This window comes from Mustela erminea, chromosome 13, assembly GCF_009829155.1.
Source record: "Mustela erminea isolate mMusErm1 chromosome 13, mMusErm1.Pri, whole genome shotgun sequence".
Classification (NCBI taxonomy): Eukaryota; Metazoa; Chordata; class Mammalia; order Carnivora; family Mustelidae; genus Mustela; species Mustela erminea.
Genome location: NC_045626.1, coordinates 16,103,060 through 16,129,531, shown reverse-complemented (window position 1 = coordinate 16,129,531; position 26,472 = coordinate 16,103,060). Strand labels below are relative to the sequence as shown.

The window sequence follows — 26,472 nt, the reverse complement described above, 5'->3', positions numbered from 1 at the left end:
CCCTGACCCAGGTGTGAGGAGCAGACTCAAAACAGCCCCGCTAAGTACAACGCAGACTGGTTGAAGGCTTGGGCTGACTGTGAGGCAGTCTTCACATTACATCCCACCGAGCTACTTGCCCGCTGAAAGGAAAAGACCAACACTTCTTGGATGAACAGAACAGCACCCTGGGTCTCCACAACATCACTTGGACAAATGTGACCCATTCTCAAGGGAAAGAAAAACAAGGATGCCACCTCCAATTCCAGATGTTGAACTTCTCAGACACAACGTTAAAGCAGCTGTTACAATGATGTTTGATGTTATAAGGGAAAATACTCTTGTAATAAATAAAAAGGCAGGAAATCTAAGAGAAATACAAACTGTGAAAAGAAGAAAATATAAGAGCTGGCAAATATATTAAATTAAAAAAAAAAAACCCATCTTGCTGGATGAGTTTAACAACTGAAAGGTGCTAGGAAGTGGGAAAGAACCAGTGAATTTGAAGATTAGGCATAAGGGTTATCCAATTTTTAAGAATTTTTTTTTTTTTAATTTTCATTTCTAAAGATTTTATTTATTTATTTGACAGAGAGGGAGAAAGAGAGCATAGCAGAGGGAGCAGCAGGCAGAGACTGAGGGAGAAGCAGGCTCCCCACTGAGCAGGGAGCCCGATGTGGGACTTGATCCTGGGACCCTGGGATCACGGCCTGAGCTGAAGACAGACGCTTAACCAACTGAGCCACCCAGGCATTCCAGGAATTGCTCAGTTTAAAGAGAAAAAAATGGTTTAAAAATGCACCATGTCTCAGTCCCTAAGACAGTTTGAAAAGCTGCAATGTATGGTTTGGAGTTCCCGAAGGTGAGGAGAGAGAAAATGGAGCCAAAAACAAATCTGAAAAGTGGTTGAAACATCCCAGCTTGATTGCCTGCCTGGGTGGCTCAGTCAGTTAAGCGTCTGCTTTTGGCTCACTTCATGATCCCAGGGTCCTAGGATTGAGAGCAGAGAGCCCACTTCTCCCTCTGCCCAGGGCCCAGCCCCATCCCCCTGACCCCCCGGCTCATGCTTGTGCTGTCTCTCTGAAATGAATAAAATCTTAAAAAAAGAGGAAATGTTCCAAGTTTCATGAATAACATAAATTTAGACTAAAAATGTTTAGCAAACCTGAAACAGGTTAAATACATACGCACACACACACACATACAAAATGTCTAGAGACATCATAGTCCTCCTGCTGAAAAGTAAAGAGTAAACCTTGAAAGCAGGCGGAGAGAAAGTGCACAGCATCGAAGCGTGTGGCCATGTGCACTGTTCATCAAAAGCGATGGTAACCAGAAACAGCGGGAGGTCATCTTTTAAGTGCTGAGAAAACAAACCAGCCTGCCGATCTGGAATTCTATATCCGGAGAAAATACCCTTCAAGAATGAAGATGAAATGAAGACGTTTCAGATTAAAGAAAACCAAGCATTCATCACCAGCAGGGCTGGGCGACAAGAAACGCTCAAGGGAGCCCTTCCGAATGAAAGTCCGGGTACCAGCGGGAAACTTGGAGTTTTAAAAAGGAACGAGATGCTTTATGCTTGGTAAGTGTGTGGGTACGTATAAAAGACCATTTTTTTCATGCTTATTTTATTTTTTTTTCACACTTAACTATTTTAAAGCAAAAATGATACCACTGTCATGTAGGATTCGTGATGCAAGTAAGAGCAACAAATAGAAGTGCAGAATTAAACATGGGCGGGGTTGTAAATGGGCTCCCATGGTCACAAAATGTCTACACTGTGTGTGAAAATGGGCAGAGCTGACATTCCCACTGCAGCAGACATTCCCCTTTGTTCTTCCCTCTCTCCTTTCCTTCTCTCCCATTCTCTCCCAGCTGGTTTCCTGTAAGCTACCCTTGATCACTTCCAAAATAGCTCTGTTAATTCAGAAGCCAAGAATTAACCTGGGTGTGGTGAATTTGCAAATCTCCAGAATATAGCCCAAGATCTTCTGCATTGACTATAAAGGTTAAACTAAAAAAACCAAAAAAACAAAAAAACAAAAAACTTCCTTGTAACTGTAAGAGAAATCATATTCAAGGTTATTCCCACTGAAATATCGCTCTTGATTATTTGTATTTGGACATGCTTTCTAGGTGGGGAGAAAGGGAGTTCAATATGGTCCAGCGATCAGGAAGAACACATTGCCTATAGTCTATGGAAGCTGCCATGTATGTGAACATATCATCTATATGTTGTGGTGAATATGGGGGCAGAAACCACAGATTTGGGAAATTAGGCGTTATCTGGGTCCTAAAGCAAATTTCCATCTTCGTCAAATGGTCAGAACCTTCCACCAGGTCAGAAAAGGCCTTCTACCTAACAAAAATTTGACACACTTAAATGTATGTTTTCCATTACATTTTAGTAAGACAATAATTTAATAACATTACCTTCTACTTTTACAAATTATTTGTCAGTTTTATTTATTTTTTTAGGATTTTATTCTTAAGTAATTTCATACCCAACATGGGGTTTGAACTCACAACCCTAAGATCAAGAGTCGCATGCTCTCCCACTGAGCCAGCCAGGCTCTCCTGTCAAATTAATCTTTGTAGACTGGTCAGCTAGGCAGGTTACCACTCATAGGAGAAATGTCGGCAATCTCTTCCTAAAACTTTTATTTTTTTAAAGATTTTATTTATGTATTTGAGACAGAGAATACGAGAGAGAGAGAGAGAGAGAACGAGCAGGGGGTAGGGGAAGAGGGAGAAGCAGGCTCCTTGCTGAGCAGAGAGCCTGATGCAGGGCTCTATCCCAGGACTTTGGGATCATAGCCTGAGCTGAGGGCAGTTGATTACCCGACTGAGCCACCCTCTTCCTAAAACTTTAAAAATTTTTAAGACTTTTATTAAATCCATGTATAAACTTTATATAAAATGTATAAAAAATGTATACAATGTATACAACTTAACAAACATCACATCTGCTCAGAGAGCATTCTGAAGACCATCTGGGGACAGCAACACAACCTCATCTCTCCCTGCAACATTTCTCATGTGCAATCCAGCTGCCGTGGACAATCTTACTTCAAAAGCATAATAAGTGGGCTTCCATGATAAAAACCAGTGGCATCTGGGATGCTCCCGAATCAGACCTGAGTGAAATAACTAAGGGTCCCCTCCCTGCAAAAGACGCATTTGCCAATCTCTATGTGTACACTCAGTATAGATTATTTTGTATAGATTATTTATCTATAAATAGTATAGATTTATCTTTCCTCAGCATATTTTATGTTTTATATATGTGTGTATGTGTGTGTGTGTATGTGTGTGTGAGATTTACTGCTATGAAGGATGTGTGGCAATGTCCAGAGTTTTCCAATTAAACATAATTTCCCAACACCTCCAAGTGATTTATAATTTTACACAAGGGAAGCCCCTGGGGCGGAAATTTATGATTATTATTATTTCTAACAGAGGTAGAGGACCTACCTTTACAGTCCATGAAACTTACACTCTGTCTAGTTTTCCATGGTTTAAGAAAGTCCAAGTTCCTAATAATCAGACAGAAAACTGCTTGATAGGACGAATCATTAAAATTTTACAGCTCTTACTTACTGTATTACCTGAAGCTGTCCTACAGAAGACTGTTAGAGGAAGAACAGGGCCCTAGATTATCTGAAACTCAAACAAATTACGAGAAAGTTGGATGGAGGGGAAACACGTGTTTTTGATATATCTTAAGTACAACCGCACATTTAAACATATGGTTCTATTTGTCTATTTCTATTTAAACAGTGCACCTAACATACAGCCGCTGAGAAGTTTGATGGCATTTCAAAGTTCATGCACATGCGACCCTTACAACAATCTTTCTTTCTGTGTCCAAGACCTCATACTTGGGCATTCTGATCTTTCTGAGCATTGCGAAGGCTTGGGATTGTCCATTTAGGGAAGCCCAAAGTAATCTGTCATTTACCATTGTATGAAATTAAATAACAGTGATTTGATATGCTTTCCAAAGGCTACAGAGCTCTACCAGGAGAAGATCTAAGCTTCAGTATAGCCATGTTGCATTTAAATACCTGCTCAGTTAAGAATTAACCTCCCCTTGGCTGTTTTTTTCTCCCTTGCATACCTAACTCCATCTCTCTGCTGATGAGAAGGAGGTCTGACACCGCAGGGTACCCTCCTGCTTCTCTAGAGTTCCCGGGAAGACAGCATTACACTGCACGTTAAACACCCATCCAACATAAGCCCCCATTTAAAATAAACCATGAAATATTCCAAAGTATAAAAAAATAAACACTGGCTGCACATGTCATGCCATTTCAAAGATTACTCACAACATAATTTATGTATAACGAAGTCAAGATAGCCAGAGTAAAATCCCCCTCTTGTTATGCAAGCGAGGCACTTGTTAGACCCAGCTCCACACATGGCCGTGTGGTTTTTATCTTTAAGAAAAACAAACAAAGATGGGAAAAGCTCATGTGGATTCTGGGGAGCCGGTCCTTCTTAACCCACTTCATGTGTCATGGCTTGGTTTTCCAAATGCAGATGCTTTTCTCGTCTCTTGGCGAGGAGAAGTGGTGATCCGAGGGGTGGTTACATATAAAGGGCGACATGTGCTAATCAGGAAAGTCTGTGGAGGCGTCCCCTGGGTACCCCAGAGCATTAACACACACAGAGAATCATAAATAGAAATAGTGCAGCCAGAGATCTATCCCAGCAACCAAGTGTGTGTGAGAGCTTTTGGAAGGAAAAACAGAGTCGGGAAAATGAAGATGATAGAGATACCATCATTTGACTGTGTGCTGTTAGCAGAGTCTAGAAAGTTTTTTTTTTTTTAAACTGCCTATAGAATTAGAGGATGAGAAGGGACCTTGAAAGGTCAACTGAGTTATAGGGCAAGAAATATTTCAACACTTGCTCCACTGCAATAGTAAATTTTCCCAAGATTTATTTCAGGTTTCCTTTGCCTGGCTGTCCAGATATGCACCAGACAGATCAGAACTTTTTTTTTTAAGTTCTGCACTTTTTAGAGTATTTTAGGGTTCTCTGTGCCAAGCCCCATGCGGTGGATGAAGCAATGGCTCTGGGGTCAAGCACATCTGGTTTACAGTTCTGGCCCTGCCATTTAAAAAACTTGTGATGTGATTTGGGGCTCATCTCTTTAACTCGCTGAGATGCAGATGCCTTATGGATAAAACATGAATAATAATATCTGCTTTGCAGAATTACCACAAGGATTATAGATAATAAAGTTAACCAGCATAGGGCCAGGCACAGGGGCAGAACAGTGATGCAGCTGCCACTTTATGAACACAGAAAGAAGACAGCAGAACCCAGTCTTCCCAGATGCCTTCATCTTGGGACTTGTCTCTTCTTTCCACTTCCTATACAGTGACTGAGATCTTCTTCCGGAAACAAAAGAGAAGCAGAGAGGGAGAGAAGAGGGAGGGAGAAAAGTTTTATTTCAAGATGATGAAGGGAAAGTAGTATTTTTGGCCTCTTCTTTCACAAGTTAACCCTAGATAATGGGAATAAGAAATAAAAATGCAAGGTCAAAATCCATAGATTAGGAATATAATTCTAATATTGAGTCTGATAGGAAAATGGCCAGTAGATGGGAGAATGGGAAGTGCCTTTTTTTTTTTTTTTAAGATTTATTTGTCAGAATAAGAGGGAGAGCGTGTGAGTGTGTGCCCGCACAAGCAGGGGGAGGGCAGAAGGAGTGGGACAAACAGACTCCCTGCTGACCAGGGAGCCTGATGTGAGATTTGATCCCAGAACCCTGGGATCATGATCGGAACCGAAGGCAGACGCTTAACTGACTGAGCCACCCAGGTTTCCAGGAAGCGATTTTGCAGAGTGGAGAAACTTCAAACCTATGAGCCTCCAGAAGAGGTTATCGCAGAGAAACCAACACCCTGCAGAACCTCAGCCAGGCTTAGGAACTGGACACACCAGGTACCAAGGAAAGGGGAGGCTGGAAGAGAGCCAGACAATCTGAAGGTCTGGTAAGAAGTTGCATTTCCTGTTCCCTACCCCATATCAGCTCCTCTTCATCTACCACTGCAAGAGGCAGAAGGTACAGTCTTTGGGGAAAGATGGACCCGAGAAACTCAAGACTGTCACACCAAGCCAGAGGCCCCCGGGGGACATACCCACGAGCAGATAATCTTGCCCAGGCACACAGAATTTCCAAACCTTCTTAAAGAAAGCTTTCAATGGAACATCTTATTCCGGAACAAGGCAAGCCTCCTGGTGATGGCTTCTGAAGGCCAGCTGATGGCAGCTTCCCCACATCCCCAACTAGTCAGTCCTCACTGAAGAGAGGTGAGGCTGGGAAAAGGTGGACAGCCTATTCCTTCACAAATGTTTGTCTTGAGCATCCCAGGAAGACAGAAGAGATGGCGGTTACGGTTCTGGCCCTGGAGGGAGGTACCTCCCAGGTGTGAATCCAGGCTCTGCTGCTTTCCGGCTGTGGGACCCGGACAAGTGACTTAAACCCACCCTAGCTTGATTTGTGTGTCTGTAAAATGGGATAGTAATGGTACACACCTCGCTGGCTTGGCACGAGGGACCAAGGAGCAAAGAAGCACGCAGGGTAGGACAGTGTTGTATCCATCAAGCAGAAAACGTAGAAAGAAATAGGCTGGTCTTCCTGTTGTGTCCCTACTCCAGAGCTCACTGTCGGGGATGCTGGGGTGTTTTAGAGGAGGGGGAGCATTGGGAAGGGAGCAGCTGGGCCACAGTCTGACTGCCGTGGGCGTGGCTTTCAGGGAGCCACAGGCGCGCTGACTGACGGCAGGTCAAAAGCCAGTGTCTTGGCTGTTTCATTCCCATGGTGGCTCCTGTGCAAAGATGACTTTGTTGGCTAGCAGAAGGAAACCCCCTCGGGCTACTACCGAGTTCCACTCCCCTCTCTCTGATCAGTGTCATTTCTGTTCTCGAGGATGAAAGGCACGCACGTGACCAGATCTTACACCGTTTGCTCAAAGTTGGCCTGGGAGCTCCCGGGAGGTGCGGACAATGGCCTGGGGTGTAGGACTGAGAACCTGTGTGGGCCCCTTCGTAAGTTTCTGCCAGCGCCTCCCTATCTCCCTGCCCTGTCAGCGCTTCTCAGGGACCCTGAGACCCCTGCAGAGGGCCACCCGGAGGCCACACAGGTCTTGGAGACAAGACCCTGCCTCTTGGCCACGATGTCAGCGCTCGACCTCCAGCTCTCTTCTCCCTGTTCCCCTCCCCCCTGCCTCCCCCAACGAGTTTTCTAGCCCACCAACCCTCATCATCTTGCTTGCTGGCTGCCTTTTCCCTATTTCATTTGAGAAGTTGATCATTTCTGAAACATCAGATGATAAATTGAGAGAGGTAGTTTGGCACTATCTTTGTATAAGAAATAATAAAGCTGTGTCCATGCACACACACACACACACACACACGCACACATGTAATATTTTTTCATTAAGAAAAGAAAGGTTAGGTTGGGTATTCACAGATCTCTCTATGTGGGTAAGAGGGAAGATATTCTTTGTGGGGTTTTTTGTTTGTTTTTTTCTTGTTTTTTGTTTTTTTGAGCTAAAATTGACTTATGACTTCAGACCAGCTTTAGGTGCACAACATATGATTTGACATCTGTAGACACTGTGAAATGATCGCCACAGTAAGTCAGGTTCTTTTTTACGTGTTGTCTCATTTTCCTACAAATAGCAGGTACTTATTTTTTTAATAAGCAAAAATAAAGGAAATAATAAAATAAAGAGGCCTTTGGGGGATTTTTCAAGGGCGTTTTGGTACATTTCTAATGCCAGGCTCGACGGTTCTGGAACCTGCTGGTTTTGAAGCTGGTAAAGAAGCACATTTGAGAACAGCACATACAGGCATCTACTGTGAATTCCCTCACCCAGAGACTCCACAGGATTTACATTTTGGGCAAACTTGACCAAAGAGGTTTCAACCAAACGGATTTGGACCAAGTCACAGGGAAACAATATATGGCATTTATTAAGAAATTGCCTCTGGGATGCAGTGTATCATTTAGAAGGATGTTCATTCTTTTTTTTCACATCAGAAAACTGGTTGAATAGAGGTTTGCCTGAGAGAGTATTTTAATGGAACTTCTCCCCCATTTGTGAAACGTTTTTAAGCCAATGCATTTCTGACATTTATTCCCATGGCTGCTAATGTTCAGAAGCACCGAGAACTGGGAACCGTATCTCACTCCGTGGGGCCATGATCCACGGACCGTGCGTGGACGTGGAGACTACTCCCTGCAGCTGTGTAGTTCACCCAATGCGGTGACACCGTGGGGCCCAGAGCCCTAGTCACTGCTGTGCTTTTATTGTATCAACCCTCTAACCATAACCCTAGGAACACCTGACATTTTTTTTCTTTTTAAGATTTTATTTATGTATTTGAGAGACAGAGAATACGAATGGGGGCAGTGGGGAACAGCACAGAGAGAGGGAGAAGCAGACTTCCTGCTGAGCAGGGAGCCCAGTGCGGGGCTCGATCCCAGGACCTCGGGATCATGACCGGAGCCGAAGGCAGACGCTTATCTGAGTCACCCAGGTGCTCTTGCCTGAACAGTTATTAATCTGCTACAATAGCATTCATCAAGGCAATCATATCTTCAAGCCCTGAATTGTTCACGGTAAACCAAACAATACAAGAAGTCATCTGTGGTTCCGAAACATTCCTGAAGTTTCCTGACGGCTCCTCCACCTTCTCATCCCAACTCCGGGCTTTCTCTGCAGCTCAGCCAGCCTTTCCTCTTCCTCTCTCTCCTTCAAAGGGTGGATTCAGCGTCAGGTGAGGATTTCAACTCTGACCTCTCTGTTGGACTCCTAAACTGCGAACTCCCGGCACCCTCCTTACATTCACTTTCCTTGCCCGTATTTTCCAGATTTCTTGCAATGATTGGGTAATAGCTTCCATAGTGAGAACGTGTTATATCTTAAAACTAATAGAAGAAAATGAACTTCTCACTGCCAAACTGGAAGAGAAGGGCATCCTCGACGGGACCAGAGATCAAAGGCAAATAATCCACAAGGCTGTTTTTAGACATCGCTTTCTAGTGTTCTCCCTAGTAAGAGAACTAGATGACCCATGACCGCTGCACTTCCAGAGGTCATTACTGTGGCAGAGAGAGCTAGTGGTTTCTCCTTACCTACTTCCTTTTCTTTTCTATTGCAACAAAAGCCCAAATTAGAGCTGGATCCATAACCACCCAGGGAAAAAAAGGAACTATTCTGAACCAGCCTCTCACCCACCGTACTGCTTAGGGAATAAGCCGGCCAACAGTACGCAAGTAGCCTTGATATGTACAATTGCCAGGTGCTACCCTTACACAGGAGGGGCGCATAGTCTCTCCCTTTCATGTTCCCATGAGCAGCACGGACATGGCACTGTGCCGTCTTGGACCATGGCGATGGGAGGCTCAACACACAAGAAGCTCAGTGATGCTTTCCAGCCATCATATCAATTAAGGACTCGGGATGCTTTTGTGTAAGAGAAACTCCCACCTTGTTTAAGCTATTATTTTTGATTTCAGCTTTGAGAGCCAAAGTAACTATAGGAAATGAATCTATGGGAGCAAGGTTACTGAAAGGCAAGGTTAGTAAGCCATAAGGAGACCTGGAGGAGACCGAACCTTTTATTCTGCTCCAGGAACGACTGGGCAAGGAGCCCTTGAGCCTTGTGAAATACTGACCCTTGAAATATAAACGTCTGGAAATATAAATGTCATAAATTAACCAGAGCTAGAGTCCTCTCTGCTTTCACAAGGCTACGACCCTCCTTTCTGCACAGTGGGCAGAGTTTCGTTGGCAGTCGGCCCCTCTTCCCTGCACTTCACCTTGTAAATGAGGCATTTCCAGGGAGCTCTCAGTACAGGAAACATGTAGCTACAATTTCCCGATTCAGATTTTTGCCCACGGGTCTGTCACCTGGGAATTAAATGAGGAAGTCTTAAAGCAGAGAGCTTTACTTGTAATGACTTTCAAAGACGGACGGGACCCGATCTGAGATCTTCTTTCTTACATTAATTACTCATGTGACACAGTCCTTACGTGCATCAAACTCTTATGGAAAATGAAGTACAACGGATATTAACTCAGGTCTAACTGTATGCATTGCTTAAGGTGGGATTTCTTTTTTTTTCTTTCCAAGATTTACTTATTTATTTATTTGGCAGACAAAGATCACAAGTAGGCAGAGAGGCAGGCAGAGAGAGAGAGAGGAGGAAGCAGGCTCTCTGCCGAGCAGAGAGCCCGATGTGGGGCTCGATCCCAGGACCCTGGGATCATGACCTGAGCCGAAGGCAGACGCTTTAACCCACTGAGCCACCCAGGTGCCCCTAAAGTGGGATTTCTACCTCTAAATCATTTACAGATGAGAGCATAAGTCTTCTCCTTTAGATACCGAATTATATAATGATCCAATATCGTGGTAAAAACTTCAGAATAGCTAACAACTGGAAGCATTTGACTTAATTCAACCAACACTTAATTGGGAGTTTCCTATATGCCAAGCCAAGCATTTTCCATAGATTACTTAATTAAATTCGCATAACCACGCTTCTTACAGATAGGAAAACTAAAGCACAGAATTCTTAAGTAACTTGTTCAAATCAGTAGCTGGGCTGGACACAAATCCAGGCTACGGGGTTCCAGAGGCCACCTCTTCCGGGAACTGGGTTTTACAGGAGCTATGGCGACGAGTGAGGTTTGCCCGTGGCGCCTGAAGACGATCAGTGTGCGAGTGTGCGAGACATACATACTCACAGCTCCTGAGAACACAAGACGGAGCAGTGGCAGCACTGTGACCGAAGAACACTGGGAAGAGCGGTCACTCAGTGTTAGAGGCTGCGGCAACGTGTGGCCACAGAGTTGGTCCTGGCCCAGAAATATTTATCTGGGCCCAAACAAAGGGACACTCATCCTCACTATATACTCATTACAATTGTCCCGCTCTAGCTTGGCCCTAAATCCAGTTTGTCTGGCAATCTCCGTTTCCTTCTGGGGAGTAATTCCCTGTCCTTGATTAAGGATGGAGACCACTTTCAGCATGTGTTTTCCAAGCCCGAACCCCACGGAATCCATGAGTCAGGGAATCACAGTACAGGCCCAGAGCTGAGGCCGATGGGAAAGACTGCAGACAGCAGTTAAAGAAGGCCACCGAAATACCTTAGGGAAGAAATGAAGACAGTGTAAATAGGATAGTGGAACTGAACAATGAAGACGGACTTTAAAGAAATTTTAGAGGCAGGATCTATAGGATTTCCTAACACATGGGGTGTCGAGAATAAGAAAAACAGAGCAGACTGAGACTAGAGAATTCTCTCAGCAGAGCCATCTCGAGGATGAGGTCACCATTGACTAGCTGCTTATTAAGAAGGGAAGAACTAGATCAGAAGAATTTTATGGCACAGATTTTGGGATGATAGAAGGGGTCAATTGCCCTTGGTTTGGACACAACGTTCAGGATGTCTGAGGCCTCGGGCAACTCAAGGGCGAGGCAGGGTCTTCAGAGGAACGGGTGAAGCTAGGACCAAGGACATGATTTGGGGAGATGTCCTCCTGCAAAAACTGGGACCGGGAGAGAAGCTGGAGAGAGAGAGGACTAGTCAGGAAAGTGCTACTGATGAAGCCAACAGACTGTGCCGTGAGCTTGAATAAATCGCTGTCCTGCCCTGGGTCTCTGCTTTCCATTCTGAGAAGAAAGGGTCTTGGACTAGGGTGATCTTGAAGTTCTCCCCCAACCTCCAAATATCCTGGCTCTTGATGTGATGAGAATGGTCTAGCTCTCCTTGTGGTGGTAGTTACATGGCTGTGCACTTCGTCAAAACTCACTGTACACTGAGAATTGGTGCATTTTACTGGATGTAAATTAGGGGTGCCTGCGCGGTTCAGTTGGGTAAGCGCCCAACTCTTGATTTCAGGCCAGGTCAAGATCCCAAGTTCGGGGGATCGAGCCCTGTGTTAGGCTCCATGCCCAGTGGGGAGTCCACTGGAGAGTCTCTCTTTCTCCCTCTGCCCCTCTCACGCATGCACACTCTCTCTAAAATTTATTTTAAAAGGATGTAAATGATACTTTATTTAAGTGGGTTTTTAAAATTTCTAAAAAAAAAATAAAAAAACTCCTGTCTCCAAATAATTACCTTTCATGCAAAATTATTAATGATAGTATGAAATATTCCATGTATGAGTATTTTTGCATCAGAAAGAAAGAAATACACATCAAAAAAATACATCCTCAGTCCCCGGCGCTGGGGGAGGGGGAACAGGCACGAGTTAGAAGGAGCTGCTGTAAGAAATTCGTTTCTGACCATTCCAGACATTGGTACGAGTGAGCAGATGTCTTGAAATGTTTTACAAACACATGGGGAAGTAATGAAGGCCTCTGGATGGCTCTCAGACCTGGCTCGTGCTGTAGGTTCTTTAGGACAGGTCTGCCTCCCTGGGATCTGCAGCCTGCAGGTGCTCACAACCTCTAGACAATTCTGCTCAAGTCGTGGTTCTCAGGAGCCCGTCCCGAGTCAGTTATCACACGGATAAACTCAGTAAGGGTTCCTAAGGCGCGGGAATGGATGTTCCCGATGCATGGTATACCACTTTGATTTTTTAAAGATTTTTATTTATTTATTTGACAGACAGAGATCACAAGTAGGCAGAGAGGCAGGCGGGGCATGAGGGGGAGCAGCAGGGAAGCAGGCTCCCTGCTAAGCAGAGAGCCCAGGCAGGACTCGATCCTAGGACCCTGAGATCATGACCTGAGCTGAAGGCAGAGGCTTTAACCCACTGAGCCACCCAGGTGCCCTGGTATACCATTTTTAAAACAATGTGGGCTCTTGATATCTGAAGGGTCAGTTAGAAGGGAAAGGCTGCCCACATTTCTATGTTGAGTCTACTCTGCAATTTGTCATTTATCGTGGTATTTTTTTCCTTGTTGCAAAATTTTTAAAAAGATTTTATTTATTTACTTAAAGAGAGAGAGAGAGTGAGAGAGAGAGCATAAGAGGGGAGAGGGTCAGAGGGAGAAGCAGACTCCCCATGAAGCTGGGAGCCCGATGTGGGACTCGATCCCAGGACTCCAGGATCATGACCTGAGCCAAACACAGTTGCTTAAACAATTGAGATACCCAGGTGCCCTCCTTTTTGCACATTCTGAGAGACAGTTTCTTAGAGTAGTATTGATCCCCAATAACAAAGTAGAATTTGGGGCTCTGTAGTAGAGGTGGCTCTACGCAGAATCTTAGGGGCTACAGGAAGCTATGTGAGTCTCTACCATTGTACATGCTGCAGTCAGTTTCTGCTAATTGACCATGAATTCCTCCAGGACAGGCATCAGGTCTCAGTTATCCTGAGCACGAGCCTAGTGTGGGATCACAGATGCTTGGCACATCCTGACGGAACCCAGCTTGGCTAGAACTCCCGCCTCAGGAAGAATGCCTCCAAGATGCTGTTTACGTGATAAAGGTAACAAACAGCCTTATCTTCTCTTTTCTTTTATCCTTCTGCTTTATCTTTTCTGGCTTCCAATGGGCCCACCTACCTACCTACCTACCTACCTACATTCCTTCCTTCCTTCCTCCTTTTCTGCATTACAAGGTGTAGAAGGAATTCGGGGCTGGCAGGAGTAGTGGCTACATATTAAGGAGTAAACCCTAGTAATATTTCCTGCATGGAATAGTGGCAAATTGTCTTTAACAATTTCTGCCTCCTGTGACTACAAATAGTCAGCTCTGTCTGGAGCACACAGTATGTGTTCTCAGAGATGAACCAGGGTGCCCAGCTAGTCTGGGCAAGGTATCTGAGACTGTTCAGTGGTGCGGTGGGACCACAGTCCAGAGGCTGCCTGCAAACTCAGCCTGTCCAGGTAAGCAGGGGTGTCAGGATGCTAATTTTGGATCTTTGCTGAGTGGCAACATAAGCCTCTGTGTTTAGGAGGCCTGAATGAATCAAACAGTTAAACACAAAAATGTGGAGACCTTGCATATTATCACTTTATGGACATCTGTTTTAAAGTCGGGCAGGCCTGAGGTTTAAACCCAAGTCCCCCACTTACTGGTTTGATGAAATGATATGGTTATGTATAAATTTACATTTTCACAGTTTCTTTTTCTGAGAAATGCAGTATTGATACGTACTTTGCTAGGGTTTCAATGGGGTGGATAAAGCACTTGGTATAGTTCTTGCTATACAAGAAATATCCAGGGGTGCCTGCATGGCTCAGTCCACTAAAACGTCTGCCTTCAGCTCAGGTCATGATCCCAGGGTCCTGGGATTGAATCCTGCCTCGGACCTCTTGCTCAGTGGGGGGTCTGCTTCTCCCTCTCCCCTGTTTGTGTTCTCTCTCTCTCCCTGTGTCAAATAAATAAATTTTTAAACAAAATGTCCTATAAAGGGATAATAATAATGACAGCAGGGGAAAAACAGTCGTGGTTTCTGTGACTCTCTGTCCTCTTCTGTTAGCACAGGGGTTACAGTGTGTATTAAAGGAATGTTCATAACAGTTCTGACAAACTGGTATGAAGCATTGGAAGACAGGAAGATAAACAGCACAGTAACTTACACGAAATCAGTGAATACTCAACGAACGCTGACCCTGGGCAAGTCACCGATAGATGCCTTAGGAAACAGAAAGAATCCCAAAATAAAACGTGGTATAATCACTGAGGATTCAGAACGTTAAGAACAGTTCAACTACAACTTGACCTTCGAAAGGAATCTGATACTCACCCTATCAAAAGATACTCAGTCCATCAAAGACAACCACGGGACAGGGCAGGCTCAGATCAGTGCGGTCTGAGAATTCTCTGTGGATTTGATTTGGATTTTACAGGAGGGATAAGATCTATCTAGACAGTGAAGAAAATGGAAGACCACTCAGGGCAGAGACAGGACATTGAGAAGAGCATGACGAGGTCCTGTTTATCCTGGCCTGAGGGACACAGCACTGTTTGGGTTTTGTTACATGGTAAGTGATAGTAGTGCCTTATTAAGTAGAACCTCAAATTACCCGGAGAGGTCAGTCTCTATGCCCTACCCACCCTTGGTCCCTTCCTAGGGAGAACTCCCCAGCCCCTTGTTGCTTCTGACTGGGTAGCCCGGACAGTCCTACTTTGTGCCAAGAGGCAATGCTCCTGCTCCTCTGGGTTGAGAAGGCTGGGAAGGGGCATCTGAATCAAGGGTGTCCAGTCCAGCCATCTCTCCCAGGACAAAACAGTGCGACGGACCAATCTCATGCTCTTGTCCAGGGCTCTACACTAACAGACACCCCATGAGTAGGCCAGATATAGCCAAAGTGGTACGAAGGAGTCTCCCGCAGTTGAGAAAGGTCTGGAAGAGCAGTGGGCTGAAAGCCTGAGTCAGGGGAGGATGCTGGGTATTGGTCAGACTCCTGACCAGGGACTTCAGGAGGGAGAGGAGGGCAGAGTCACCGGCCGGGGCGGCCCTGTTTTCTGACCATGTCACCTCTCCCGTCCCTCCCCTGCCCATATGAACACCAACCATCCAAACCCCGGCCCCCTCTGTTCTGGAGATTCAAGTAGCACTTCTGCTCTTCGCAACCAAGATCTTGAACTTTTCCAGCTATCCTGGTAACATAGGGATGATCTAGTCTTGGGAAGTGATAGTACAAAAGGCTTTTGATTTGGGGGTTAATCGTAAGTAGGGTTTCCATGACTGCTGTGCGTTTTATCAAAAGCACAAATATTAGTTTCCTATATGGAAATCACTCATGGATGGTTCAAATTTATTCTTATTCACCTGTAGACACAGCCCTCATCACACCCTGTCAATAACAAATGAATGTCCAGATGCTCTGAGCAGTTAGTAAATGATTTACTGCTAACCTTGAGCAAGAGTCACAGCTTGAGTTTCAACATGAAATGAGCGGTGCCGGCCGTGCAAAGTAAGCCAAGGGGGAAACGTGCTTCTTAACCGTCAGCTTGCTTTAAGAAACAAGGGAAGTTCTAGTGTCTCCGCCAATGTTAAGTGTGTGTAAGTCCCTGATGGTGCCTCGGTGCCGTCCTCTGACTGCTTTCCCCTGGGGTCTTGTGCCTTACTCCTGGCCGGGAGACATCCTTCCGTGGGTTTCATTAGGAAGAAGCAATAAGACTGACAAGCAGATGCACTGGTGTTTCGTGCAAAATCGAGTGCGTGCCAGGTTGAGCTGAATCCTAGAAAACCCCTGCGACATGGAAGAAACCCCCTTCCTGAAGTCTCTGCTTGGAAGTGTGACTAGTCTTCTCCCTGCCTGACCCCAAACACACCTAACCTACCTTTTGGGGTCCAGCTGCACTTCCTCTTCCTCTAGATGCCTTCTCTGAACTCCTCCCCACCAGGAGGGGTTTCTGGTTCCTGTGCGTACTATCTGCTCATTTTAGACTATCTAGGAAAAAAACCCCAACAACGGTGGGTCTCAATCCTGGCGGCTTGCTGGAATCTACTTCTTGAGATTTTTCCTTTTTAAATGATGAACATACTTAAGCCCTGACAAACCCCTGGATAACTGAATCAGAACTTCCGGGGTAGGCACCAGGAGATCAGAATTTTTAAAAAGAATCTGCAGGGACTGAGCACCAGGGTTGAAATCTGCTGTGTCCTTTTTTGCTGTCTAGCTGGGAGCTGCTCAGGGCATGACCCCAGGTTCCTGTCCTGCTTTCGGGAACACCCAGCCCAGCCTGCCCACCGCCTGTGCGCACTGAGTGTTGGCGGATGGACTGTAGCCTCAACTGAAAATCGAAACAATCCCTGGGGAGGGTATGGGGCATGTTATGCAATTTTTTTTTTTTTTTTCCGGTAAGAAAAAAGTCCTATGTCTTCATCCTCTGATACCGGCAACCTAAGAACATGAATTCCAAAGACCATAAATCTCCCCCCAACCCCATTAACATCCCACGGGAGGAACAGGCTGTGTTGTTGGTTATCTCCTGCTTTCAATTACAGCCTTCAGCCAGATTCCTCTGTGAGCCTCTGAGGCTTGAGCCTTGTAAATGGCACCCTTTCAATTATTTATCTAAACAAAGGTGAGCCAGAGGGCAGCGTGAAACACTGGTCTGTTGAACTTGAGCCCAACTCTGCGTCCTTGGAATTCTTGTAGGACTTGGCTTTGCGGCTCCAATCTCCTTACCAAAAAAAAAAAAAAAGGAAAAATGTGAAAAAGGCACATTAAGAAATACAAGGCCATAAATTCTGTTTCAGAAGTGAGAGGAGGGCCCGAGGAGCTCTGCAGGGTCCCCGGGCGCTTCGGCGGGAGGCTCTTCCGCGGCCAGGCTGCTCAAAGCCAACAGTCATCACTCTCCGGCAAGGAGGGGGACCACGGGCTCCCCTCCAGTTTTGCACCACCTCTCCTGTCAGTGGAAGCTTCACACTCTGTGTCACCGATGAATAATAAATCCCCTTAAAAAGAAACAGAGCCGACCCACAGCGACCTGCAGCTATAAGGAGAGGAAAAGCCCCCTCATGCTGGTGAAGACAGGCTCCCGGCTCGCTGTCAGCAGGACAAGTGCTCTGACCTGTTCTCTGTTGGGGACGCGCTGGTGCCTATCCCCCGCGCCCCTAGAGGACCAGCCTGTGGCGTGCCCACGACTCTGTGTGCGGTGCTGTGGGTGCCCCGGCAGCCGTGCAGTGAGTAGTGAGAACCCCCCTGCGGGGCTCAGGAACCACCCCCTTCCTGTGCCATTGAATGTCTGCTGCAGAGAAAGGATAATTTGGGTCCAACTGACCTGCCGGAGGAACAGCAGCAGGAACAGCAGCTGACATTTACTGCCCCCTCAGGTCCTGCTGTCTTCCCAGCGCTCTGTACCATTGCAGGGGGGTGGGTGGAGTTAGGCAGCCACAAGGAGGTCTGGGGAGGTGAGGCGGTTGCTCTGGTCACACAAGTGATGGGGCTGGAATCGGTTCCAAGGTCCACCCGACTCCAAAGCCTGGGTTCCCAATCATGCCGTTATACAACCTTCCCTCGCCCCAGGACGGACACTTGAAAATGTTTCTAGAATCCACCTCTCCTCTCCATCTCTGCTGCCAACTACCTTAGTTCAGACTGAAAAATCACTCCAGCCTACTTTTTTTTTTAATAGCCTCTCCATTTATCTTCCGGCCTCCCATCTTTCCCACAGCCCACTGAGTGCAGATATTTTAAAACATATCTATTTTATGACCCTGTGTAAGAACATTCCTTGGCTCCCAGTGCCTATGATTCCAGTCCAATCCTTCGTGAAGCAGGAGTGGCCTCACCTCACCTTGCCTTTATCATTCCCCACCGGGATCTGGCCACATCAAAGGTCCAGCTCACAAGAGCCCCCCGTAACACATTTTCTGTCTCCTTCAGCTCTCGCTCACTTAAATGTTTGACCTTCCACCCAGACCGTGAACTCCTAGGAGACAAGAGGCTTGTTTTCTTCACCTTCGTAATTACCCCCAGATCTGGCAAAAGGGAAATGCTGATAAATATTACAAAGCTGACTCACTGATTGAATGAACAGAATCTCAAATTTGGGAGTCGGGGGAGGAAAGCAAAGATACTGAATTTTTGACCACTGACCATATGTGCAAGGGGTGTGTGTGTGTGTGTCTCAGTATAATCAATCTCAACAATTCAGATGTTATCCTGTTATTGATTTTACTCGTTTTGGGAATAATCATAAGACATGAAAAAATTAAAGATTAAATTCTAACTAAAAATAGGCTTCCTTGACATCTTTGTCTAGACTTACTCCATTCAAAACTATTTTCCTCAGTAATAGCTATTAGTAGTAGCATCTGATCCTAGAATGTCTACTTTTTTCTTTCTTACCCAAAGTGCAATTTCCTTGATCAAAATTTCTCACTGACCACTACTATCCTCACTTGTTTGGATAAAGAGCCAGCCCCTGGTTAGGTTGATGGACTTATTAAATTGAGTCTTGGATATCTCTTCCTGTCCCCCCTTCCCCCCCAACCGCTGCTGCCATGAGAACTGGAACTTAGCGTGTAGAGAGGTCAACATTGAGGTTTATCTCAACCTACTCTTCCTTGACACCCTCCCTGGCTCTCTGAGCCAAGCCAGAAGATTCTTCCTCTGCCGCCGAACTTCCATAGTACTTGCTCTGTGTGTCACTTGGACCCTGTCAAGGTCACACACAGCAAATCCCAATGGAAAAGGTGTTGAGCTGGGAACATCCTCTCCAGCTAAAATACAAGCACATCATGGGGCACTGGGTGGTGGAGTCTCGTCTCTGGACCTTTGTTTACTCACTGCAAAATAAGGAACTCACACGGGTGGGTTACATGGCCTCTTTCCAGCTTCTTCCCAGCTCTACAACTGTATGAAAAATGCCAGATATCTTGATACTACTTGAAAGCTCCCTTGTGGGTGAAGGATAATGAGCAAGAGTACAGGACTTCGGGTCACAAACTCTTAAGAGCTGAAAACTACGATTTGGATGGGATGTTCCTCTTCATTTCCCAAAGGGCCACAGGATGGCTTCCTCAAACTTGACATGCAACCAAGAGATGGCCCCAGGAGATGGATGAGAGTGACCATCACTGGGCCGGATGCTGTAGGTTGTATTGACTACGCCGTGACACACTCATCATGATAAAGACGTGTGATTGCAACTACACACAAACTCAGTATCACACACATGGGGAAAACGATGTGAACGCTCCTCTCAGTCAAGATCAACTGGTGTGAATTCAAAACATAATGCTTTATAGGAACCAAATGTACATGCCCCGAAGTGTAAGAAGTAGATGTCCAAATGGATTCCTCCAAGGATGAGCTTGAAGTAGTAATGGACTTGGCCAGAGAAAGAGAGCCTTGGAGAACCAGCATTTTCTTACTAAGCTATACTTCATATCATTAAAAATAATTTATAAAGACATGTTAAAATGAGAACAAAATAATAGTTATTCGAGGGGAAAGATAAAGATAGCAGAAATTTCACCTAAAGAGAGCTTCTACACGGTTGAACACAATGTTTAGGGCTACCTTTTCTGGCAGCAAAACCCAAAAAAGGAGAAATGATGAATTAGTTGTAATATGTATAGGTTTGAATAAAAGGTAAGAAATTTACTAAAGGGATGTTCATCACTCAGAGTCCCAAGTGGAAATAGAAGTTGCATTGAAATGAGGATAATTCAAGGCGGGGTTGTTTCCAAAGAGACTAAAGTACAAATATGTGGTCAGGGTGGAGGGAAACCACAAGGGCAAGTGCAGGAACTCAGGGCTGGCGATATAGGAGCTGTTGCCCTTTGCAGGGGACTGAATACTGCCCTCCACCCTGGAACCTCAGAACGTGTTCTTATTTGGGAATAAGGTCTATTACAGATGTAAGGAAGGGAAGGATGGAGAGAACATACTGGATTGTGGTGGGTCCTCAACCCAGTGTAAGAAGGAGAAAAGCAGAAAAGGATACACAGAGACAGAGAAGGTGACCATTTAAAGATGGAGGCAGAGATTGGAGTGATGTCCTTGCAAGCCAGGGAATCCTGGGATTGTTGGCAACTGCCAGAAGCTATTAGAGGAGCATGGGGCTAGCTTCTCCTTAAGAACATGCAGAAGGAACCAATCCTGATGACGTCTTTGATTGCAGACTTCTGGCTCCCTGAATTGTAGAATACATTTCTAGGGTGTTAACCCACCCAGGTTGTGGTAATTTGTCATGGCAGCACCAGGAGACGAATCCAATGCACCGCAATTCCCAAAAGGATGAAAAGAGGGTGAGAAACTGAGCACAGGGGGAATGTGTGTGCTATGTGGGCCCCTGGGTGGAACAGGGACCTTCAGTGGCAGGAGAGGACCAGGCTGAGGCAGCCTTGCAAGAAGGGAGCCAGAGAAATAAGTGTCCCGACCGCAAACCTGGGGCCTGCCACTAGTTATGCCTAACAGGGAGCCAGAGGGGTACAGGCTCTGCAGACATGGGCCACATGGGCCAGCCCCCTGGCAAGGGGTGGACAAAAGCTCCCAGCATGAGATGCAACCTCCCAGTGATCACTTCTGGGATGAAAAACCTGGAAAGTATTAAGCTAAGTCTTCCCTTCCGGAAAAGGGGCTGTTACTCCCCCCGGAAGTGAGAGACGTGGGTCTCTCTTCTCCTGCACTGGGTCCTCTTCAGCTGAGGTTTCTCTAACTCAAGCTCTCTCTTTGGCCTCTTTGTTCTTTTTTTCTATCTCCATCCTCAGCCCTCGCTGTGGCTTTCACTGCAACAGGGATCCCCACATCCGCACCATCAGCCCAACCTCTCTCTCCAGTTCCAGCCGCACTTACTAACGATCCTGGGAAATCTTCACCCAGATAGCTCATCAACTGTTCAGTCAAAACATTTGAAAATCAACCCTATCATCTCCTTTCCAAAACCAAGATCCCTTTGGAATTCCTCATCTCATTTCTCGAATCCATCTAGGTTTAAAGTTTCCAATTCATTCTCTTCACCCAAACATCAAGGGCCGTTGGTTTGAATAAAGGCATTGTACTTCCATTCACCCCTTCTCTCCATTTCTACAAATGCCACCGCTTGCGTCAAAGCCACATCCGTCTACACTGGGGAATGGCTAACAAGCTCTGAGCTGGTTTCCACAACTCCAGGTTCCCAGGTCTTTTGAGTCTGCCATGGCCAGGGCAATCCCGCCCTCCCTAGGCCACGCTACTGTTCAAATTCTCAGTGAGCCTTCTGCTGCAGGCCCTCACTCATCAGATCCATGATCCCCTCTGCCCCCACTGGCCGCTAAGGATCGCCAGGTTCCAACTCTATTCTCCTCTCCCAACCTCATTCCGCACCATCTGTCAAAGGAGAACTTTGCTGTGGCCAGGCTGCTTCCTTTGCTGTCCTACCCTCATGCTGTGCTCATGCCTGTCCCTTTATCATGAGAACAATCACCTATGCTCTGTATACGAATCTGCCATGAATCCAACTGAACTGAAAGCATTTGTCAAAAATCTTACAGACTTCATACACAGTCAGTATTTTCTTGGTGATCAGTGGTAAGGATATACCTGACCATGACCTTTTGAATCCGTCCCTGTATCCTCAACTTTTCAGATTAACCTACAAGCCATGTGCGATGGTAGTTTGTGCTTCTCTCGGTCAAGGAAGATATTACAGCCCAGTAATTAAGAGCTTGAGCTCTGGTGTCAGACGTGAATTAGGGTTCAAGTCCATCCACTACTATTCGTGTGACCTTGGACAAGTTGCCTACCTCCTCTTTGTGTCTCGGTCCTCTCATCAGTTAAGTGGCAGTTTGAAAGGTGCCTCATAGAGTCACTGAGGAGGTAAGAAGAGCTAGCTAGTTTATGTGAAGCACTTAGCACAGTACAGGCATAAAACCAGGTTCTTAATGATATAAACAGTGAACAGCACAGTCAGGCAACTTCTCCTCAAGGCTGGTAAGTGACATTTCTGCAGCCCAGACATGGCAGTTGGTTGCTGGGTCACATCATGTGGTCCCCATTCTCGTTATCCTTGTCTCTAAAAGCCAGCAATTTTGCTCAGTCATGCAAGGTCTAAGAAAAAGCAGAGATAAACTTCCAGACCACAGTTTTTCCAAACAACCAAACCTATAATCAGTGCTTCTGTGGGTCCCAAACCGTCTTGTATCCTTAGTAGACTCTGTGAGAAACTGGCCATCGTTGGCAGACTATGGCCTGTCATGTCCACATTTATCAACACCGTTAGCTACATTTTGGGCCTTGTTCAAGGTCAAAATCAAAAGCTCTTCAAAAGGTTATCTACATAGAGATGCAAACTGGAATGAAGAATTATATGCACATTGCAGTCGCTGCAATGGGTAGTAATTAAGTATGAGCGAGAATTTCAAAAACCCTATCTACAAATTATTTGCTCTCATTTAATACATAAAAAAATTCAGCAATTTTATTTTTATATTTTTATTTTATTGTGTATTCAGAGACGCACAGTAAATACGAAGAAAATGCTAACATTTTTTAGTGTAATTAATACATTCAAGGGGATAAAATAGGAAAAATGAAGAATTTGGTCTTTAACCAGAACCTGTCACAGGCACACACAGCAGCCAGGTGATTCTGGACACAACTGGAATCCAGCACATTTCTAGAGTTGTGGAAGCCCGTCACACAGAAGAGGAACTTCAGTGCTCAGTGGAAACCAGCCAGATTCATACAGTTGGGAATTAGGAGAAATTCTTTCATGTATACTTTGTAACGACCTTTCAAAAATCCAGATGGTTCCTTTGCTCTAAACGCATTTTTAGATAGGACTGATTTATTGAACGCTGTTGTTCATGTGTTGGGGGAGAAAAGAAGTAATTGTGTAAGTGACCCAACCTGTTTTCCAAGCAATGGCATGGCGATTTTCTCAGGGGGCAGGTTGGTGTGGTCCAAGGGTGCTGGGTGACCAGAAGTGCGAGCCAGGAGAAAAGTCCATGGACCCAAACACCAGGCCACTGCGCTGCTGGTGAAATGTGAGCCTCCGTCAGCACGGGCTTCTTGGACCAGACAGACAAACACTTGGGGGGCAACGGCACTCGCGTTACAGAGAGACCGTCCCGTCTTCTGAATGACCATCTGTCTCGCTGCTGGGTGAACGGGAGGGAATGTGGGGACCATTTGCCATACTGTGTGTGTGTGGTGTGATATACTTAACTAGGATTTCATTACATTTTCTCCATCTTTGCTCCAACCCTCCTCATCTTTAGTCTCGAACCTTCACCAACCTCTGTTCTCTGCTTTCTTTCCTTACTACCTATAGGGCACTGTTTTCCCAATAACCAGGATGACCTTTAAAAAAAAAAGTCAATAGCCCATCTGCTCCGACTCTGCTGCTCGCATCCCACTGCACACAGAGTAAACATTCAAACTCCCTGCTTTGGTCCAGACAGTCCTATGTGATCAAATCCCTGGCTTCCTCCCCAAATGAAGGTCCTCCCCGGTTCCGTGGGCTGGAGCTACACGGGCCTGCTTCTGCCCTCTCCCTTCATGTCAAAGATGCCCCGTCACTCCCGGTGTTCTCTGCAGACCTTGAGGGCTGACATGCTGGCACGCTTATATGAGGCACGAATCTGGGCTTTCTTCAAGAACGTTGCTGTGTTTATAAACTGGTCACGTGCCATCTATGTGAAGATCCGCTTGCTGGGCAAACTCAGCCACAAGACAAGTCCCCAAGTCCACAAGATGTCTCCCCACCACCCTCTACTGTTGAGGACGTTACTGTCTTTCACTGAATACGACATTATCAAAGACGCACCCTTATTTCATGTAACACATGGTTTTTTAAGATTCCAATTAAAATCTGACACGACCCTTTATCACTGAAATTCTTCTATGCTTGCCAAGGTAGTTCTTTTCATCCTAATTAGACACAGATTGTCATATGTCATACGTGTGGATATACATAGAGGATAATAAGACAGACCAGTTAAGACAGTCTTAAAACATACTCACATATCAAGTCTGATTCTTCAGAATCAGTCTATTAGCCGAGAGACCCCGATTTCTGTGCTTTTCACCACAAAACATTCTTCGTGCCATGGGAGCATCGGGGATGCAGCTTTTTAACTATTATTTATTTGGGGGAGAGGGGCAGAGGAAGAGGGAGAGGAACCCAAGCAAACTCCCTACTCAGCACAGACACCAGCGGGGGGCAGGGGGTCTATCTCATGACCCTGAGATCATGACCTGGGCCAAAATCAAGAGTCGGATGCCCAGCCGAGCCCCCCCAGGAGCCCCCAGTGATGAAGCATTTTAAAATTAGTAGTCTGAGCACCAAGAGCCTCCTTTTGACTCCTACTCCAGGAATGCTGAAGATAAGGGATTCCCCAGGGCCCCAACCCCTCTTGGTTCTAAAGAGTTGACAGTCAGCTGTGTCTTCTGAATAATCGCTTTACTGTGTACCCAGGACTTTTCTGCAAGCAGCTAATAACCGTGACGCACAACGTGATGCAGGCATGTTTGCAAGCAGAGTGCTCCCAGACATTACAAAAATAGCCCCGCAGCCCCCCCAGCACAGTGAGGGGAAGACACCCACCATATCTTAAACTGTCTGACAGGCGGTCATCACCAGTGTCGTCACGACAAACGTTATTATATTCTAGTTCTGGCAACGTGACCTTCTCGTAGCTTCTGAAAGTTCCCCCCTCCCCCCCATGCATCACAGTTCAGAACCCCTCGGTGCCCGCATCAGTGGACACCAGCTTCGCTACCTTCGCAGAGGGACCGCAAACTGGGCAGGGCCAAGCAAATTGGGGCAGGAGTTTCAGCTCAGAAAGCCATGCGGGCAGTCCGCTGCAGGGGGCAGAGCAGAGCACGCAGGGACTCGGAAGCTGGGGTGGCCCACTGAGCAAGCATGAGAGGGTCACACGGAAGAGGCAAAATGAGTGGATTCAAACCACAATGAGAATGAAAAGACATTTAAAGAGACAGAGAAAGTAACGTTAGCTTTTGACTTTCCAATCACAATCATGCAAGATTCACGCATACTTCATTCTGTCCTTGGGTTTGGTGGTTTCTCTGTAGCCTTATAATTTATTCCCATTTTCCGGAGGTAGATTTTGGGTTCTGGCAGCTGGAGGAGCTCTGGCTTTGAGAGCTGGGAAGTCCCCTGCCCCAAAAGCAGCCACTGCATAGATGGGACTAAAGAACGTGCAGGGGACAGTGATGTCCCCTCTGAGACTGGCAGAGTGGGTGTCCTTGTGTGGTTCTGGCAGGCCCAGCACGGGAAAGAGCTCCCACGGGGATGTCCTTTCCCAGAGTCCCACTCCGAGGGGACAGCATCCTTTCTGCCGGATGAGATATGGATGCGCAGTGAGGAAAACAATCAGTATTATCAAGAGAGGTGCTTGAAGAACGGGCTCCCTGGTAAGCAGCAGGGGTTCCCAGGCCTCAGTGCAGGGGTGAAGGAGCGTGGACTCCTCTCTTGTCCGTCCTCACCCTCCTCCCAGCCCAGGCAGGGCAGAGGGCAGGGCTCTGCTCTTCCAGGAAAAGCCAGGGCACCCCCTGATGACGGAAGACTTGGGGGGAGAAAGTGAGATTGCTTTGGAGAGTGTCATTTTCTTGAAGCAAAGGGTGAGGTCATTCAGTTGAGAACGGAAGAGTGACACAGGTCCCCTCTGACCAGGGAGAATCTGAAGGGAGGGAAGGAAAGAAAAACATAGGTAATAAGGACCTTTCCTGTCTGGCTCTCGGCCAAAGTTCAGCTGTGTTCTTCCTTCTGAGGATTTCTATCCCGGACTGCGTAGCCCCGGCAACAGTCAGCAGTGCCCGCCACCCCAGTCAGGCATGTGGAGTCTGGGGGCAGGCTGTGGGACGGGGGGCCTGCTCGCTGTTCCAAAGAGACAGGGGAGGGCAGTGGTTTTCGGGGGATGGTTGCTGAGCACGGAGCCAGTGGGAGCGTCTGAGGGCAGAAGCCAGCTGTGAATCCGGAGGTGGCAGACAAGACAGAAAGGCCTGGCATCCCTCACGATAGCGAAGGCTGAACTTCGACAGACAAAAACGGGGGAGGGCCCGGCGACACTCCTGTGAAAGAGCCTCATCTCACACGGA

The 26,472-nt window shown here is 46.4% G+C and overlaps 1 protein-coding gene across 5 annotated transcripts in view; it reads right to left on the bottom strand.

Moving 5' to 3' along the window:
• The window catches only part of CCBE1 (collagen and calcium binding EGF domains 1), a 226,020-nt gene that overhangs the window by 36,002 nt on the left and 163,546 nt on the right, over positions 1–26,472 (bottom strand). Inside the window, exon 1 of one of the 5 annotated variants that reach the window (XM_032311027.1) lies at positions 1,145–1,179. The exons of the other annotated variants lie outside the window; for them this stretch is intronic. Coding sequence (XP_032166918.1) covers positions 1,145–1,164 — 20 coding nt within the window. The 5' untranslated portion in view covers positions 1,165–1,179. Of the gene's footprint in view, positions 1–1,144; positions 1,180–26,472 lie in introns of those variants that run through there. 5 annotated transcript variants of the gene reach the window in all.